The sequence below is a fragment of the Narcine bancroftii genome, chromosome 7 (assembly GCF_036971445.1).
Source record: "Narcine bancroftii isolate sNarBan1 chromosome 7, sNarBan1.hap1, whole genome shotgun sequence".
Classification (NCBI taxonomy): Eukaryota; Metazoa; Chordata; class Chondrichthyes; order Torpediniformes; family Narcinidae; genus Narcine; species Narcine bancroftii.
The window spans coordinates 49,349,913-49,363,999 of NC_091475.1; the positions used below are offsets into that span (position 1 = coordinate 49,349,913).

At 41.6% G+C, this 14,087-nt stretch overlaps 2 protein-coding genes across 12 annotated transcripts in view; one reads left to right on the top strand and one right to left on the bottom strand.

Annotated features, from left to right (window-relative positions):
- The window catches only part of ltn1 (listerin E3 ubiquitin protein ligase 1), a 117,538-nt gene extending 113,058 nt beyond the window's left edge, over nucleotides 1-4,480 (bottom strand). For both annotated transcript variants that reach the window (XM_069890026.1, XM_069890027.1), the window contains exon 1: nucleotides 4,296-4,480. In XM_069890026.1, the coding sequence (XP_069746127.1) occupies nucleotides 4,296-4,337 (42 nt within the window). In that variant the 5' untranslated portion in view covers nucleotides 4,338-4,480. The remainder of the gene's footprint in view (nucleotides 1-4,295) is intronic.
- Nucleotides 4,481-4,538: 58 nt separating this feature from the next.
- usp16 (ubiquitin specific peptidase 16) overlaps nucleotides 4,539-14,087 on the top strand; it is a 59,667-nt gene continuing 50,118 nt past the window's right edge. For 7 of the 10 annotated variants that reach the window (XM_069890028.1, XM_069890035.1, XM_069890029.1 and 4 more), the window contains exon 1: nucleotides 11,068-11,187. The gene's annotated coding sequence lies outside the window, so the exon portion shown is untranslated. Of the gene's footprint in view, nucleotides 4,606-4,660; nucleotides 4,676-11,066; nucleotides 11,188-14,087 lie in introns of those variants that run through there. The other 3 variants (XM_069890031.1, XM_069890033.1, XM_069890034.1) reach the window with 3 other exon arrangements.

Sequence of the window (14,087 nt, forward strand, 5' to 3'; positions counted from 1 at the left end):
TATGCAGATTAAACACCTATGAAAAGCAAGGAAAACAGGATTGGTTTGATATTACCATTCTAGTCAATCCAATTTCAAACTATGTAATCATCTGCTCATTACGTCTCTCTTAAATCTCTCCCCTCTCACTTTAAAACCTATATCCTCCAATTCTAGAATCATGCATGCTGGGAAAAAAGACTGTGAACATTAATTTAATCAATGTCCCTCATGATTTTATACAACTCTATATGGTCACCCCTCAGCCTCCTTCATTCCACTTCACTTCATGAAGACTTTAATCAGGCCTGTGTCATAAAAATCCTGCCCAACTATCACCAGCATGTAACCTGCTGTACCAAAGGTCCCAGCACATTCGATCACTGCTACACCAAGATAAGAAAGGCCTACTGTTCTTTTCTGAGACCGCATTTTGGCAAGTCAGATAATCTGGCTGTAATCCTTCTCCCTTCATACAGACAGAGCATAAAAAGAGGGGCTCTGGAGATCAGGAGGATGAAGAACAGTTACAGGATGTCCTTGAATCAGCGTACTGGGCAGTGTTCAAGGACTCAGCTGAGGATCTGAATGATTACACCAGGACTGTCACAGATTTTATCAAAACAGCTGTGGAGGAGTGTGCCCTACCAAATCAGTTGGGTTTTCCACAACCAGAAGCCCTGGATGAACAATGAAATAAGGAACCTCCTGAGAGCCAGATCAGAGGCATTTAAGTCCAGAGATCAGGATCAATATAGAAGGAGCAGGTATGACCTGCAAAAAGCTATCTCTCAGGTGCTGGGGATTCTGGATGAAAATGGAAACAAGGTACATCTTACAGCTGTGGCAGGGTTTAAATGCCATAACCTGCTACAAAACCACATCCGATGAAGGAGCAGACAGCAAAGCATCACTCCCTGAGGAACTCAATGCCTCTATGCCCAATTTAACGATAGTAGCAGCAAAGAACCTTCTCTCCGCATCCCCACGTCCCGATAATCCTATCCTGTTTGTATCCAAGGAGACATGCATGCTGTCTTCAGGAGAGTGAATCTGAGGAAAGCATCCGGTCCAGACGAAGTACCTGGCCAAGTATTAAAAATCTATGCTGACCAACTTATCTATGTATTCATGGATATTTTAAATATCTCACTCCAACTTGGCATGGTGCCCACTTGTTTCAAACAGGCATCAATCATAGTGTAGTAACCTGCCTTAATAACTATTGACCAGTAGCACTTATATCAACAGTGATGAAGTGTTTTGAAAGGCTGGTAATGAAGCACATCAGCTCCAATTTGAGCAGTGACATGGTTACCTTCCAGTTCACCTATTGTAGTCTACTGATGCCATCTCACTGGTTCTACTCAAAGCCCTGGGACACCTGGACACCAAAGATGCATACATCTGGATCCTCTTTATTGACCTCACTTTGGCATTTAACACCATCATCCTCTCAAAACTGATCAACAAACTCCAAGACCTGGGACTCTATACACCCAACTGTGTAATTGGATCATTTATTTCCTCACCTCCAGACTACAATCAGTGAGGATTGATAACAACATCTCCTCCACAATCTCTATACTGTACAGGAGCACCACAGGACTGCATTCTTAGCTCCCTGCCCTACTCACTTTAGACCTACAACTGTGGGGGTGGATATAACAATAACACTATCTACAAATTTGCCCACAATACCACTGTAGTGGGTTGTATAAAGAAAGGAGCTGAGTCTTCATACAGGAGGGAGATTGAAAACTTGCCTGAATGGTGCACCAACAACAACCTTGCACTCAACTAAGGAGCTGACTGTTGACTTCATCAAGGGAAAGCATGAGGTGTACAATCCAGAGATCATTGGGAGATCAGAGGTGGAGAGGGTGAGCAAATTTAAGTTCTTGGGGGGGGGGTCACTATCTTGGAGGATCTTTTTTTGGACTGAACACACTAAATTCATCATGAAGAAAGCACAACGGTGCATCTACTTCCTCAGAAGTTTGCGGAGATTCGGTATGACATCAGAAAGTCTGGCAAATTTCTATAGATGTGTGCTGATTGGGTACATCATGGTCTGGTATGGGGATAGCAATACCCCTGAGGATAAAGTAGCAGACTTTACTAGTAGCCCAGTACATCACAGGCAAAACCCTCCCATTATCAAGAACATCTACATAGAATGGTGCTGTTGGAGAGCAGCAGCAATGATCAAGGATCCACACCACCCAGCACACACTCTGTTCTCACTGCTGCCATCAGGAAAGAGGTATAGGTGCCTCAAGACTTGCATCAGGAACAGCTGCAACCCTTCCACCATCGGACTCCTCACCAACAAACTCAATCAAGGACTCATTTAAGGACTCTTACATGTGCACTTTATTGATTTTTTTCTCTCTGTATTGAACAGATTATTTACATTCGTTATCTGTTTACAGTTTTTTATTCATTAACAGTATACGCTGTGTACATTTTTTTGCATCAATAAGTGGTAATTCTGCCTCAACTGCAGAAAAAAGTAACTCAGAGTCATATATGATGTCATGTACTCTGACACAATAAATCTGAAATCCAGGGAATAAAGCTCCAGCCTCTCCCGATATCTCAAGCCCTCAAGTCCTCATAACATCCTGGTGGATCGCTTCTGTACCCTTCTAACTAAATGACATCCTTCCCACAGATGACCAACCAGAACTGTATGCAGTACTCCATGTGGGCTCTCACCAATGTCTTGTAAAGCTGTCATGATCCACCATGAACCCAGGCTCCAGAAAAGAGGCAACAAAGCCAACAGAATGCTAAATCAACCCAATACCCTGATTTTTTTTCTGAATATACCAAATTCCTGAGAAGTCATCATGTCTCTGACCTTCATTTAGTACATATCAATCCTTTCTCATCAAACAAAGAAAGAAAATGCATTCTTTTCTTGGAAGATCACTTTCACCTTCACCAAATAACTCAGTCTTCATCCCCAAAAAATGGATCAGCTGTCAAATTTCCCAGTATATTTATAGATGTGCTTTCCACTTAAAACTGGAACATCATTGAACAGGAGCAAAAAACCCAGACTAAAACTCCAGCGCAGCAGAAATATTCCATAATCAGGAGCATCATTTTTGCATGAGTCGACTTATGGCCTCTTCAATATTCTTTTATCGTCATGTAATAAACACAACACTTCCTTTAGAGTCTAGGCTGCCATAAGGCAGACAAGTTATCATTAATATTATCCAGCACCCCATACAGTAAGAGAAAGAAGAAAAAAGTGTCCTTCAGAGTCAGAGTCTCCATGGATTCACCTTCAGCACTTCCACAGCCTCTGCAGCCACACAGATCCATTGGCAACCCGAGCTCCAGGTCCAAACCTCTGATAAAATCAGGAGGTCTTCAGTGCTCAAGGCCTTCTTGCCCTCAGAAACTTCTCAAGTCCCAGTTCCAATACTTGGTTCCCATGAGCAAGTGTCCAGTAGTCCAGAACCTGTTCAGGTCCCCCAAATACAAGTCACCAACAGTCCACAACCTGTGTGCATTCTTCAACCACTGAACCCCTTCGCTGATCGGTTGCCATGGTCACCATCCTGTAGGATCATCTGTATTTTTCCCTCTCAAATAGTTGGGGGGGGGGGAAAGGAAGAGGTCTCTCCTTTTCTGGTGCCCTGCGCTGGTCTGCTGCCTTCCTTGAATATGCAACCCCCCCCCCCCCCCCCCCACCTTCCACGGTCGGTGCCATCATGTGCACAGAGTGGTGGCCATTCCAAAGAAGGACATAGTATATATAATATGGTAACCTATAACCATGTCCGTCTTTGGAATGGTCAAACTAGTACAGACCCCTCTGCTGCAGGATTGTAAACAAAAACACCATCGGCTCCTTTAACAGGCTGTTTAACGCCTGAACGAGCGGTTGGACCCCGCGGAGTAGCAATGTGTCTCCGCTCCCTGCAGGTCCGCACCAGCCCTGTCATTACAGCAGCTCCGCCATTATTCAAGATCTTACAGCACATTTCAAAGGGCGAACGGGCTTACCCGCCGATGGCCTGGCACTTAGTTACCGTTCAGCACACATCTCCAAATAACATTGTTGGACCTTAGCCAACGTAAAGCGGTTGCAGTTTGATGAGTGACTGCACGAAAACTATAGACAAAAGTGTGTGTTTGTATGACACCATGAGTAAATCGGCAAAGTGGGGGGGGGGGGGGGAGATACAGCATCAAAGACCTGCGTTAATTCGATTTTTAACCTGCTACCATAGCTCCATGGGCCGAGCGGTTTCCCAGCGCTGGCCTGGCCGTACCAGCGGACGCCGGGCCCTTACCCGCACGTTGCCTTTAGTCCTCTGCTTGTTTTTACCACCCATCGCACGTTCGGCTCGGATCCCTCGTACAACTTTTGAGTGCGTTCAAACGTCCTCGACCCTGCGCCTGCGCCTTTCAATCTGCTCGTTCCGACCTCGACCCCCCACGTCCTGCGCGTGCGCCTGGCCTGTCAACCCGCGCCTGCGCCTGTCAACCCGCGCCTGCGCCTGTCAACCTGCTCGTTCCGTCCTCGTCAAGTGACCGGCTGGAAAAAGATGACTCCAAAGGGGAGAACACGGTCCAGGTTCGCTGGCTGCGGGTATATTTCAGGTGCGGACTGCTGCTGAAATGTGAATTCGGTTAAGTAACTGACACTGGAATTGATGTGTTTGCATACAAGGTAAAGGCAATACAGTTTACAGAAACGTATCTTTAGGCGGTCCAAGAATACGGGGCATGACACTCTGTTGATAATGGGGTTGAAGTACCCAATAAAGGCACTGAGGGGAGCTAAAGTAAAAACACAGAAATGTTGGAGGAACCCAGCAGGTCTCGCAGGTAAAGATATATAACCTATTTTTCAGGCCTGAGCCCTTCTTCAAGGTTTGAATAAAAGTATGCAGGCGTCTGAATTGAAAGAAAGCACACAGAATGTTATGTCTTTGTGTTACTTGAGAGACTTCTCAAATAACTTAGAGAGGCAAGATTCAAATAATGGAAGAGACTTTACTTACTGATGCCTTTCACCATTTCGGGAAACTGTTCACACACACATAAACATGAGAAGGGTATATTCTTACATGGTTTCAAAATAGTTCACATTATCCTGACTATATAATATCCCTCCTACTCAAGACAAAGAAAAATTTGGTGTTCTTTATCACTTTCTTTCCCATGCAACTTAAGTAATTGAACTTGTACACAAGTTTATTTACACAACTATTTACAAACAGTATGTTGCTTCGCCATCTTGTGGATTTGGCTGCGGCCATTGGGCTCTGGGTTACTGGTACAACTGTAGGTGATGTAGCTTGTGCTTCACCTGACAAATGCTGTGTTATTATTTCAGTATTAGTGGTTGTGGTCTCTTCACTTGACACCTCACTTGATATTGGTGGTATTAAAGCTTTCTGCTTTGTCACATCTTGTGTCAGCTGGATGTGAATTCTGTTCCTCCTCAGCTGATTGCCAGAGCCTGACTCGACAATATATGATCTTGGTGTCTCAGCTTCCCTGTTGACATTTGTTGGGGTCTATGTTTTCAACATCGGCTCTTGAATATGCACATGCTGCCCTTTGAAGAGTTCTGGCATTGTTTGTGCATGTTTGTTATAATTATGGCATTCTTCTCACGTCAGCCAGTCTTCTTCTGGTTTTCTCCTGGTCTTCTGGAGGGTGTATTTTGCTTGACAGAATTGTTTTATATCTCCTGCCATTTATAAGTTCTGCTGGGGACTTCATGTCAGCCCTTAAAGGAGTTGCTTATAATGATACAAGAGTATCATTATATCATTGATACAAGAGTCTTCTTTTGTTTCGTGACACTTAACTTATGTGTGTTTCACAGTTTGCAGTTGCCTTTCAATGAACCCATGTCCTTTGTGGTAGTATGAGCCCAAAGGACCCCGAAACCCAGCAGTAATAGACATTCACCAAGACAAGTAGTTATTTAAACAAAAGTTGTTTTTAATTAACTTTAAATATGAAAACAATCAAACTTTCTTATCTCTATACTTAACTAACCCAAATTAACCCCCTTCTAATTCTAAGCGCACGTGTAAATGTGTGTGTAAATTTAAGAAAAGTTCTTTGGTTCACAGTTCAATCTCACTTCTTTCAAGTTCTCTGGATGCAGGCAATTCTTATACCGTGCACAGAATTTAACATGTATAAAGTTCACCAGGCTTTGGTGCTCGAAAGGTAAATGTTTACCACTCAGGAAGGTTCTTGTAGTGTTTGCAGAGAGAGATTTGTTGTTCCAGGATTTCCACAACTGAGGTACCACCATTAGTCACCTCAATGTCTCCCTGATGAAACTTGCCCCATCAGGGTTCTCCAGATGGCAACCTCTTTCGTTTAGGTTACGACAGAGCTCCTTCTGTTACTCTTGTTCCAAGATAAACGTCAGACAGATAGCACTTCCAGCCATCCGCTGCTCTGGAGTTTTTCTTCAGTTTCAACCAGCTTCCTGGTTTGCACTGTTCAGCTGCTTTTCAGTGTCACACACACTAGCTGGGAGAGCTTGTTGAACTTGTCTTATCTCTCTCTCCAACTGCCAGAAAGCCCATGTGACTCTCTCCCTTGCAAAAAACCCCCACCTTCTTCAGCAAACCACAGGAGTTCTCCCCCTTGGTCAAGCTGTTGTCTTAGGTAAACAAAACCCAGGACTGACCCTTCTGTGAGCACTTTGCAGAAAGGTCAGAAGCCTTGTAGTTATCCAACCATCCATCCTGTCTCCAATTCCAAACAATGGTCTATTCATTTCATGCCATCATTTCAATTAGCACCTACTTGTAAAATGTGCATAAAAGTCTCCAAAGTTTCTGCAATGTTTCTGAATATGAATTCTTCAGTCTTTCAAATAAGATCTGTTTTAAAATGTGTGTATGTATGTAACCTACTCTAATTTTACCAAATACCTCCCAATATTTATATGTTACAGGATAATGCAATGATAACATACTCATATTCTACAGCCAGCTTTCTGAATTCTTGTGATGTGAACTGTGTTCCATTGTCACATATTACTTGCTCAGGTTTTCCTTGTTCACCAAGGAGCGCTCTCATTTTTGAAATGATAGTTTATGCTCTCAGGTCTTTCACAAATGGAAACAGAGTAGTAACAGGCTACTATTAAATACCACTCTTGATTCTCGGTGAACAAGTCTGCTCCCACTGTGTGCCATGGCCTGGTAGGTATTTCTGTGGAAGTAATTTCCTCTTTTTGTTGTGTGTTTCTGTACTTTTGGCATATTTCACATGCTCCCACCATATTTTTGATGTCTATATATACCAGTCCAGTACACAGCTGACTTTGCTCTGAGTTTGCATTTCTCTATTCCCATGTGACCTTCATGTATTTTCTGGAGAATCTCTTTCTGAATTGTTTCAGGTATAATTGGTCTTGATCCAGCCAGCAGAACACCATTCTCCAATGATAGACCAATATTTACATATTGAAGGCTGTATCTGTTTTATCCTTTCTGGCCATCCTTGTATTACTTGTTGAGAAAGCATTTGCAACACCTTGTCCTCACGGGTTTCTTCTCTGGTCTGGCTTAGTTTATTACTGGACATACTGACAAGATGATGTATCTTGATCCCCATGTCTTCCATTTCATATTTTTCATTCAGGAAAGTCGTGATAAGGTATCAGCAAGCACCATCTCTTTGCCTGGTATGTAGTTTAAGTCAAAGTCATAGCATTGTATTCATAGAAGAAATCTCTAGTCTAGCTGGTCCCTTACTATCCTTTTACTCATAACATAGTTGTAAAAACCCTTCAGGTTTACCTTCACAGCCTCCCGTCTTATTTTAGCTTTCCTGATTTTCTTTTTAAGTATTTTGTTACATTTTCTATACTCTTCTAGTCCCTCATTTGCTCCTTGTTGCCTATACTTGCTATCCACCTCACTCTTCCTCTTAAACACATTGCTAATATTGCTTGAAAACCAAGGTTCCCTATGCCTGTTATTTTTGATTTTAATCCTGACAGGAACATACAAACTCTGCATTCTCAAAATTTCACCTTTAAAGGCCTTCCACTTACTGAACACATCCTTGCCAGAAACAACTTATCCCAATCCACTCATTTCCACAAAGCTGGCCTTTCTCCAACTTAGAGTCTCAACTCAAGGACCAGACCTACCCTTATCCATAATTAAATTAATTACATTATGGACACTGGACCCAAAATGTTCGCCTACACATACATTTGGCACCTGACCTATCTGGTTCCCGAATAGGTGACAAAGTATTGTATCCTCTCTCGTTGGTACCTCTATATTGATTTAGAAAACTTTGCTGAACACATTTGACAAACTCTAAGCCATTGAGCCCTTTTGCAGTATGGGAGTCCCAATCTATATGTGGAAAGTTAAAATCTCCTATTATCACAACTTTCTATTTATTTCTTTTTAAAATATTTTTATTCATCTTTAAAATATACAGAATTGAACAGTACAGTTATATATTGTAATGTACAATTCAAAAGATAAGAATTTTAAAAAAAACTTTGTAATTCAAAACCCGTACCACTAAGCAAGGTTAAAAGCTAACACATAGAAATCAATTGAAAACAACTAGACATGGACAGCATAGCAACAATGCTTCAGAACAACCCTAATTCTTTAGCTTATAATAATAGTGCATAAATGGGCCCCACATCTTTTGAAAGTTAATATTTGACTCTTTAACGGCATATCGAATTTTTTCTAAACTTAATAAGACATAGTATCATTTAACCATTGTGTGTGTGTGTGTGTGTGTGTGTGTAGGTGGAGTATTGTCTTTTGATCAAAATTGCTTGTCTGGCAATAGATAAAGTAAAAGATAACATTTGTTTTTAAGTTGGAGTCAGTAAAACATCATCATCTTGAAATGATCCAAATAGAGCAGATAAATTTCAAGGTTCTAATTTGAACTTAAGGATCACAGATAATGTTTGAAAGATATTTTACCGATTTTTTTCTAAACTAGGAAAAACCCAGAACATGTGAACCAAAGAAGCATTACCAATTTAACATGTCACATTGCAGATTTATGTCTGAATAAAAATGAGACAATTTATCTTTAGACATATGTACTCTATGATCCACTTTAAATTGCAACAGAGTCATGCACAAAAGGAGGTAGTATTAATCAGATTACAAATAGAGTCCCAAACCTCATTCAAGAATGAAAGCTTCAAATCCTTTCTGTTTCTTACAGATTTGCTCCTCCAATTCTCTCTGACTATTGGCTGATCTATAATACAACCCTATCAGTGTGGTCACACCTTTCCTGTTTCTCAGCTCCACCCATATGGCCTCTGTAGACAAGCCCTCAAGCTGTCCTGTCTAAGCACTGCTCCCTCTTTCATCTCTTCCCCTACTACTACTCCCTCTTTCCTCTCTTTCCCTCTATCATGTCTGAAACAATGGAACCCTGGAACAATGAGCTGCTAGTACTGCCCTTCCCTCCTGCAACTAAGTCTCAATAATAGCAATAATGTCATAATCCCACATGCCAATCCACACTCTAAGATCGTCTGCTTTCTGACAATACTCCTTGCATTGAAATCAATACACTGGAGGACGTTTCTATCATGTACAAAGCTTTGATTTCTGACAAAGGTCCTCGCATGATCTTTATCTTCCTCTACCTCACTATCTGCTCTAACACTCTGGTTCCCATCCCTCTGCCAATCTAGTTTAAACACACCCCCCCACCCCCAGAGTAGCTTTAGCAAATCTATCTGCAAAGATGTTAGTCCCCCTCCAGTTCAGGTGCAAACTGTTCTGTCGGAACAGGTCCCACCATCCCTGGCACAGAGTCCAATTCTCCAGAAACATGATGCCCTCCCACCTGCACCATCTCTTTAGTGGGAATAGAAAAATCTTTCTCAATCGGCAGGATTTGACTATTGAGATACTGAGGGCATTGGGGCTTAGGCTCCAGCCATTCGTAATCAATGATTTGGCTATAACAAAGTCATTTTTTCAAGTTTTCCGATAATACAAATTTATGTAGGATTGTGGGTAAAAAGGTGTGTGTAAAGAAGCTTCAAGGAGATATACACACAAAGAACATGACAAAGTTCCTCCAGCATTTCTTTGTGTTTTTACTACAATCACAGCATCTGCAGACTTTCTTGTTTCAACCCAAATATAGTCTCTATATTTTTACTAAATATAGACTCTAATATTTACTCAATAACATTTATTTATTTTTATATATGTATATTTGTTCTATATATGTCAAGTCAAATTTATTGTCATCTGATTGCACAAGTACTAACACGATTAAAAAGCATTCTCTGGTTCTCGGTGCAAAACAGGCAGGCACACAACCAGACGTAATACACATACAAGGCAAACAATATATATACAGGACAAGTATTCATATCTACAAGTAAATAAATAACATTTTGTAAATATGAGAGTCTCAGATGGTTTGTGTGAGCATTTCCTTTGGTCATTCAGTTTTCTCACTGCTTGAAGGAAGAAGCTGTTCCTCAATCTGGTGGTGCTGGCTCCAATATTCTCAATGGGAGCAGCTGAAAGATGCCGAGATGGTGTGAACAGGGTGGAGGGGTCAATGATTTTGCACGCCCTCTTCAGACAACAATCTTGGTAGATCACATTGAATTGGTGGGGGGGAGGGGAGGGAGACTCCAGTGATCCTCTTTGCCACTCTTATGGTCCTGTGGATTGACCTCTGATCCATTTCTCTGCAGCGACAGTACCACGCTGCGATGCAGCTGGCCAGGACCCTCTCAATAGAGCTCCTGTATAAGGTTGACATGATGGTGGCTGATAGCCTTGCCTGTTTCTATTTTCTCAGGGAGTGCAGTTGCACCTTCCTGCCAAGTGAGGTAGTGTATGTCCATGATAGGTCCTGAGTTAAGCGGACTCCAAGGAAATTGGTGTTCCCTCCACTAGAGTTTATTGATGTGTAGGATGGTCATTCCTGTTTCTTCTTAAGTCCACAATCATGTCCTTTGTCTTATCTATGTTGAGACTCAGGTTGTTACTCTCCCACCATATCACAGGTTTTCCACCTCTTCTCTGTAGTGTGACTCACCATTGTTGCTGATGAGGCCAACTACTGTTGTGTCATATGCAAATTTGATGACACTGCTGAAGCTGGATCTGGTGATGCAGTCGTGGGTTAGTAGCATGAACAGGAGCGGGCTGAGTACACATACTTGAGGTGCGCCTATATATTGTTTGTCTGTATGTGTGTTGTGTCTGGTTGTATGCCAGCATGTTTTGCACTGATGACCGCAGAACACTGTTTTCACAGGTTGCACAGTGCAATCAGATGATAATAAATTTGAACAAACTTGAAATGGAATACAATGTGGAAATGATAAAAGTTAAACATTTTGGTGCACAAAATAGAAAAAGCATCTTTTGAAAAATGGTGAGAGACTGAGTAGTATCGATAATCAGAGAGAGCTCATTATCCTTGTATACAAGTCATCATAAGTCAACTTGTTAATGAAGCAAGAAATTAGGAAGCCAAATAGTATGTTTGCTTTTATTACAAGAGGAGAGATTAAGTAGATCAAGCCAGGAAAGCATAATGTTTAGTAGTGTAATGAATCTGTGTTAATATTAATCCTTAGTCTAATATTAAAACTATATTTTATCAAGACATGGTTTAATAAATTAGTTTGGGTGGTTACAGAGGAACAAAGACACATTAACATTTTAAATACACATGGTTCTTTGAGATGGAAGACAGAAGCAGTTTGAGATGAAAATGGCTGCTGATTGAAGTTGGAGTCAAGATGAACGGATTTATGATGGTTCTTGAGATACTGAAAACAATAGGTGTTATTTCAGAAGCATCTGTCTAAATCCAGACACCTTTGGACCAGAAGAGAATCATAACACAAAGTTAATTACATTTATTCTGTGAGTGAGTAGACAAAGATGCTTTTAGCATATCCATGTCAAAAGACTGTATGAACTTCATGTCACATACCATGTGACATGAGAGATTTGCAATAAATATATTACCAAAATGAGAGACAGTCTGTTTTAAGGAAACTCGCCATTCTGTTCAGATGCAGAAATGACCAGCAGTAATTTTTCCTGCAAAAGGGGAAAAGCTGCTTGTGAACACAGAATAAGTAGATTTCAAAAGAGAAGCCTACTTCTGTCTCTTTAAGATAAAGAGAAGTTTCATCGTTTGGAAAACAGATTCCAAAGTCTTCATTCAAAAGAAGAAAATTTGATCCTGGGAAGACAGGATTTGTATTATCTATTTCATAGGAGATACATTTGTGGCCTAGAAGATGGTCATTTCTGCTTGAAGAATATCTCTCGAAGACAACTCATCAAAAAAATTTTGAATTTAAAGAGGCCTGAAGATGTGATGTTTAAAATCATTATAATTATTTCTGAACTGAAAATTTAAGACCTTCAAGTAAGACTAAAATGATACTGAAGTTTTAAAACTGACTTCTCAAAGTGGGACTTTAATTACACACACATTTACATTTGTGCAAGTTTAGAGATAAGTAAGTAATGTTATTTTATTAATAGAGTAATAAAAATATTGTTTTGAATTTACCATTGTCTGGTAAATTTTCCATTGCTGTTCCTTTGTTAGGGATAACAAAGTCCCTTTAGTCCCAAACAAAATTTAAAGGGTTGTTAGTTCGTAACAAGTAGAACGACAGGAGATCTCATTGAAACTTACAAAATTCTCACAGGACTTGTGAGAAATATGCTTCCCTTGGCTGAGAGGTCAAGAATTAGTGTCACAGACTCTGAATAAGACAGACAATTTAGGTCTGAAATGAGGAGAAATTTTCGACTCAGATTTTTAAAAATCTTTTTCTTTGGTTTGCCTTCGCGGACGAAGATTTATGGAGGGGTAAATGTCCACGTCAGCTGCAGGCTCGTTTGTGGCTGACAAGTCCGATGCGGGACAGGCAGACACGGTTGCAGCGGTTGCAGGGAAAAATTTGTTGGTTGGGTGTTGGGTTTTTCCTCCTTTGTCTTTTGTCAGTGAGGTGGGCTCTGCAGTCTTCTTCAAAGGAGGTTGCTGCCTGCCGAACTGTGAGGCACCAAGATGCATGGTTTGAGGTGATATCAGCCCACTGGCGGTGGTCAATGTGGCAGGCACCAAGAGCTTTCTTTAGGCAGTCCTTGTACCTCTTCTTTGGTGCACCTCTGTCTCGGTGGCCAGTGGAGAGCTCGCCATAGAACATGATCTTGGGAAGGCGATGATCCTCCATTCTGGAGACGTGAACTACCCAGCGCATTGGATCTTCAGCAGCGTGGATTCGATGCTGTCGGCCTCTGCCATCTCGAGTACTTTGATGTTGGAGATGAAGTCGCTCCAATGAATGTTGAGGATGGAGCGGAGACAACGCTGGTGGAAGCATTCTAGGAGCCGTAGGTGATGCCGGTAGAGGACCCATGATTCGGAGCAGAACAGGAATGTGGGTATGACAACGGCTTTGTATACGCTTATCTTTGTGAGGTTTTTCAGTTGGTTGTTTTTTCAGACTCTTTTGTGTAGTCTTCCAAAGGCGCTATTTGCCTTGGCGAGTCTGTTGTCTATCTCGTTGTCGATCCTTGCATCTGATGAAATGGTGCAGCCGAGATAGGTAAACTGGTTGACCGTTTTGAGTTTTGTGTGCCCGATGGAGATGTGGGGGGGCTGGTAGTGATGGTGGGGAGCTGGCTGATGGAGGACCTCAGTTTTCTTCAGGCTGACTTTCAGGCCAAACATTTTGGCAGTTTCCGCAAAACAGGACGTCAAGCGCTGAAGAGCTGGCTCTGAATGGGCAACTAAAGCGGCATCATCTGCAAAGAGTAGTTCACGGACAAGTTGCTCTTGTGTCTTGGTGTGAGCTTGCAGGCGCCAGTCCAATATCCTTTGATTCTATCCTCCTTTCTCGAGGCATTGAGTCCTTGAATTATAGTTTAAACTCATCTTACCCATAATAATTATAAATCTTCTTTGGCTTGGCTTCACCGACGAAGATTAATGGAGGGGTAATGTCCACGTCAGCTGCAGGCTCGTTTGTGGCTGACAAGTCCGATGCGGGGCAGGCAGACACGGTTGCAATGGTTGCAAGGGAAAATTGG